General features: G+C 44.9%; 1 protein-coding gene across 1 annotated transcript in view; it reads left to right on the top strand.

The window, feature by feature from the left end:
• Window positions 1-6,000, top strand: part of LOC112071308 (arf-GAP with Rho-GAP domain, ANK repeat and PH domain-containing protein 2-like) — a 149,494-nt gene that overhangs the window by 45,238 nt on the left and 98,256 nt on the right. Inside the window, 1 exon segment of the mRNA XM_070439339.1 lies at window positions 3,395-3,569. Within this exon segment, the coding sequence (XP_070295440.1) occupies window positions 3,395-3,569 (175 nt within the window).

Genomic DNA, 6,000 nt, shown 5'->3' with positions numbered 1-6,000 from the left:
AACAATCATACATCTGAGACATGACTTTGCCGACCGTGTGTATTGTGTCGTCTTGTCTGGATTTTCGCCTACCGGGTCTCTAGTTTCTCCCTCTGTTCTTCTCTCTCGCTCTGATGATGGATTACGAGTGTATGGGAATGGGATGATACATTGGTTTTGGAATGGTGATGATACTGTGGAATGGGAATACAGTTTGTATGGAATGGATGATGACATGGGATGGGAATGGGATGATAACATGTAGGGAATGGGTATCACGTGTAAGAATTGATGATACTGTGTCAGATGGGATAATACTTTGGTAGGAATGGATATACAGTGGTATTGGAATGATTAGTAGCATGTATGGGCAATGGGATGATTACAGTTTGGTTATGGAATGGGATAATACAGTGGTATGGGAATGGATGTACAAGTCGTATGGGAATGGGATGATACAGTGGTATGGGAATGGATGATACTGTTGGTATGGGGAATGATATACTGTGGTAAGGGAAATGGGATGATACATGTGGTAAGGAATGGGATGATACAGAAGAAAAAAGGCAACAGTAAAATCTTCAGGAAATGATACCACGCCCTCCTTGCGGCTATTGAGATATTCTTGTGATAATACATTTCAGTACATTACTATATTACTTGCTTTACACCAATCAGTGTTATTTTGTAAATTGCCGGATCTCTCTGCAAGACGCATGATTTCACCCAGGTTTTGTCAAACTCGGTCCGGTGCTGTCGATTATTGCGTGTGATCTAAAGTACTGTATGTCCTCTCTGTAGTGCTGAGCGATTACTGCTGTTTGAGGTCTTGTTCAGTTTTCTCCATTATTCTAAAAAATAATCACGGTTTTTTGATTCCCGTTTCCATTTTTTTTTTTTTTACCTTATGCACTATGGCATTAGTGGGTGAAATGCTGTTAAAACAGACTTAAACCATTATACAAGTCCATTGTATAACATCAATTTAATTCACATTAACATTTTACTTTAATAAAATATTTCAGTTGTGTTTATTACATTAGTTTTTATTTGATGTCTTTATTATTTAATCCAAGTCATTTTCTCATTTCTATAGAGCTGCCTGTCTGACAACATCACTATTTTAGTAGTTTCTACAAAGTAAATAAGACAACTAACTATGACTGCTGACAAATACCAAGACTATAAATACTTAGTCATTATTTTCAAGTAAGATACCTGGCGAACAACAGCTGCTCTCTAATATCCCCTCACGTCGTCATCGTTTTTTTTGCACATAACTCATAAGAATTATTAGACTGTTGGAAACTAAACTCGCGCTACTAACATTTCACAAGTTTAGGCTGGATCTGACTATCTCTAGAGAAACTACAACTCCTACTACATTTCACAGTTTTAGGCTGTGATTGATTTATTTCTAACGAAAACTACAACTCGCCTACCTACATTCACAGTTTAGGCTGAGATCTTCGATTTATTTCTAGACGAAACTACAAACTCCCTACTACATTTCACAGTTTAGGCTGGATCTGATTTATCTCTAGAGAAACTAAAACTCCTACATACATTTTCAACAGTTTGGCGGATCTGATTTATCTCTAGAGAAACTACAGAACTTCCCTCACTACAATTAACAGTTTAGGCATGGATTCTGATTTATTTCTAGGAAACTACAACTCCCTAACTACATTCAACAGTTAGGCTGGATCTGATTTATTCTCTTGAGAAACTGTGCATGTTGCACATTGAGCTTCACTAGGAAACAATTCAAAAAAAAAAAAAAAAAAATGGAATTCAAATAATTGAACGCATCGGTCATTATTGTTTGAAAAAACAAAAATAAACGGACATGTGTGTTAATCGCTCAGCACCAACTCCCCAATTTCATCATTGGTTGGACAACTACTGACTACATGAAATCTCTCTCCTATGCTGTGAGTGAACGAGAACAACAAGCCTTCGTTGTTTGTGTGGTTTTATATATGTTTTAAATATGGTGTCTGTTTCCTGTGGCTTATAGATGCCTAGCTGATTTTAGAGCCCAACCATTATGTGTATGGATAACGTTTGCTTTGTGTGAAAATGTGGTGGGTGGCCAAAGGTTGTTTGTTGTGGCGTGCGTGCGTGCGTTGCGTGGTGCGTGTTTTGTGTGTGTGTGTATGATATTACATGGCGTGCTGAGCCCTCCACTTTCAGTCCTTCCTTGTTTCTGGCGGATGATAAAGCGCCGGCTCTGTACGTGGCCTCACTTTCCAGTCCTTCCTTTTTTCTGGCAGATCGATAAACGCGGTGGCTACGTACGTGCCTCACTTGCAGTCCTTCCTTGTTTCCTGGCGGATTGAATTAAACGCGGTGGCTCTGTACGTGGCTCACTTTCATCCTTCTTGTTTCTGGTCGGATTGATTAAAAGCTCGGCTCTGTACGTGGCCTCACTTCAGACCTTCCTTGTTTTTGCAGATGATAAAACACGTCGACTCTGTAACTGGGCAGAATTACACTCTCACCATTCCACACCTCTGCCTCTCCTCTTTGGTGTTAGGGGATACACTATTATGTTTATGGACAGAGCGAGAGAGATAGAGAGGGGGAGAGTGAGGGCGAGAGAGAGGGGACGAGAGAGAGGGCGAGAAGAGAGAGCGGAGAATGAGGCCGAGAGAAGCGGGGGCGAGAGAGAGGGGGCGAGAGAGTGGGGTGAGAGAGTGGGTCTGAAGAAGGGGAGCGAGAGAGGGGGGGCGAGAGAGAGGGGGCGAGAGAGAGGAGGCTCGAGAGAGAGGCGAGAGAGTGGGGGCGAGAGAGAGGGGGCGAGAGAGGGGGAAGAGAGAGAGAGAGGGAGAAGCGTGAGGGCGAGAGGAGGGAGCGAGAGAGATGGGGGCGAGAGAATGGGCGCGAGAGAGTGGGTGAGAGAGTGGGGGTGAGAGAGTGGGGTGAGAGAGGGGCTGAGAGAGGGGAGAGAGAGAGGGGAAGTAGGGCGAGAGAGAGGGGGCCGGAGAGAGAGAGAGATCCCATTTTAATGGGTGGCTGAGATAGGCATTTTTCCCCTTGCCAAAAAGTGGTTCTCTCAACAGCCTTTTAACAGTATTCATTGGATCTCACAGCCCAATTTCAAATAGCAAATGCTTTTCTATCCAAGTGTGACACTCAATATACCTCAATAACGTTCATTTATTCCAATCTCTTCTCCTGTGTTGGGGATGTGTTTGTGAATAATTGTTGCTTGGCTATTAGGTTGAAACATCTGTCGATGTGCCTTTTAGCAAGGAGCTTACCCTAATTGCTCCTGTAAGTCGCTCTGGAATAGAGTGTCTGCTAATTTTCTCTCTCTCTCTCTCTCTCTCTCTCTCTTCTCTCGCTCTCTCTCTTCTCTCTCTCTCTCTCTCTCTCTCTCTCCTCTCTCTCTCTCTCTCTCTCTCTCTAGGCGCTGTGTGCTGCTGTGGTTCTACCTGATGTGTTAGAGACCATGTCGTTGGTGTTCAGTGGAGCTGATGTGATGTGTGCTACAGGAGATCCAACCTACTCGACTCCCTACCTTTTGGCCCAGAGGGCAGGGCAGAGGCTGCAAATGGAGTTCCTACACCACAACAAGCTCTCAGGTAGATAGCTGTGTCTGTGTGTGTTACCATACCGTCGTGTGTTGCTAATCTCTATGTGTGTGGGCATGTGCATCACGTCTGTCAGCCTCTGAGTGTGCATTCAGAGAAAGGGGCGTCTTAAGTCATCATACAAAGCACATTGTCATCCGCCAGCAATTCAGCCACACATTGGACACTCTTTGTACTGCCACAAACAGGGGAAATAACAGCTCATTGATACGCTATTCAGGCATGACAGTCCTGTCTCTCACATATAAATCTGTGAAAAGGCCGTTCAAAGTAGTGGCTAGATTTTGGGTGTTTTATGAAAGCACAGATAAGCCCAGTCCAGCTCCTTCCTTCCTTCCTTCCTTCCTTCCTTTCTTTCTTTCTTTCTTTCTTTCTTTCTCTCTTTCTCTCTTTCTTTCTTTCTCTCTTTCTCTCTTTCTCTCTTTCTTTCTTTCTTTCTTTCTTTCTTTCTCCCTCCACACACAATCAGGATGTTGTATTTTTTACTTTACAATCCAATCATGTTTGAAACTCTCACTCATGCCAGCCTTCCCAGTCATAAAAGTGCAGTGAGAGACGTTATATTTCTCCCCTCATTCTCATGAGTAGAGAGCGAAGGCAGGAGCGAACAAAGGGAGGCGCTTTATGAAAGGAGATAGAGAAGAATAAAATACCTCTCCGTCGTCTGCTCTCTCCGCCGTTTCCTCCGCAGAAGACCGATATAAGGGTAATTCCCTTAGCTTTCTGTAGTAGGATGCATGTTACAGATGTGTTGCGCTGTTATGATTCCCCCATGACGCACATGTTGTGCTCGGATGGTTCCTTGCGGGGCGTAGTGATAAGAGTGAATTAAGTCGAGGAGCGACAGAGCCGCTCTGTCGGAAGGAAGGACATACTTTCCCAGGGACCTTGATTTGCATAATGTATGCACTGCGTCTATGCACACTCTCCTGCTCCGAGGCTGTTAAGGCCTACTAACTGCCTTTTTGGGTCACCTGGTCGCCATGGCGATGCCCATTACTCGGAGGTGTGCACACTCCCTCGCGCACAGGCGAAAACAGACAGACACACGCACATACACACAGAAACATACAATTTCTTCACTGTCGTCAAAGGTGTGTGTGACAAAGATACGTGTGTGTGTGTACGCGTGCGTGCGTGCGTGCGTGCGTGCGCACATACAAACTTAAGTTGTCCAATCAGATATTGTTGTTGTCACGGTGACACACTGTGTGTTGTGCAGAGTAAATTCATCACGGAACGTCTCCGCTCTTCTCATCCCTTCTGGGGGGCTCATTTAGAGCTTCCTCTCCGACGTTCCCCCAACGTCAGGCCAACGTTAAGAAACCCCCCTGTGTTCCTCTGTGCTGAGCGCTGGCCTCGTTAGGCTGAGCACTGGCTCCCTGAGTCGGTTGATAGGGCCAATGTTGACTGTCTGAAGCGATGTCTCTTCCTGGTTTTGGCAATAGTGTAGGGCCGGATCGATAATGTCAACCCTGCTTTATTGTCTAGTAAACCAACAATGACTGTTGTCTCAAAACTGGGAGATCATTTTTAGAGGTTCCTCCTTTGGAGCTAAACAGAGAGTTTGGAGTGTATCCTAGTGTGTGTGTGTGTGTGTGTATCCTAGTGTGTGTGTGTGTGTGTGGTATCCTAGTGGTGGTGTGGTGTGGTGTGTGTGTGTATCCTAGTGTGGTTTGTGTGTTGTGTTCATCCTAGTGTGTGTGTGTGTGTGTGTGGTGTGTATCCTAGTGTTGTGTGCGTATCCTAGTGTGTGTGTGTTGTGTGTGTGTGTGTATCCTAGTGTGTGTGTGTATCCTAGTGGTGGTATCCTAGTGTTGTGTGTGTGTGTGTGTGTATGTGTGTATCCTAGTGTGTGTGTTTGTGTCCTAGTGTGTGTGTATCTTAGTGTGTCCTTGTGTGTGTGCGTGCGGATGTTGTCACAGTGTCCTGTGCCGAAGGCCAGGGTCACAGACAGACTGTTGTGGTTTTGGATCGTTACAGGACCGTTACTCTGCCGACCGTCCCGGCTCTGATAGCTAATTGGAAACTCTGTCATGTCACCTCCCTCACTGGGGAGTTGGCCAATCAGCACAGCCGAGAAATAGGCTATGACTACCAACAAAAAAACACAAACAGGACAGAGCTACAGAGCCAGCATTTTACATTGTTATCTAAGGAGCCCAAAGGGACTGTTTAAAGGGCCAAACACACACTGTAACACAGGGTCTCTCGCTAAGCAGCAACACCTATTGGAACGGATGCTTTCAGATTCAGTAAACACAGAATATGTTACAGTAGCTAACGACTTTACTTGTTTTGTAGTCCTGTTGTTTACCTGCCAAAGGTTGATGGGTAGTGGTCCCCTCTGAGTCGACTTTGAACATAATTGGAAGCTCCAATTCTAAAAATGCCTGTGTGAGATTCACATCAGTGAGTAGCC

This window comes from Salvelinus sp. IW2-2015, unplaced genomic scaffold (genome assembly GCF_002910315.2).
Source record: "Salvelinus sp. IW2-2015 unplaced genomic scaffold, ASM291031v2 Un_scaffold1577, whole genome shotgun sequence".
NCBI lineage: Eukaryota > Metazoa > Chordata > Actinopteri > Salmoniformes > Salmonidae > Salvelinus > Salvelinus sp. IW2-2015.
This window is presented reverse-complemented; position numbering and strand designations above follow the sequence as displayed.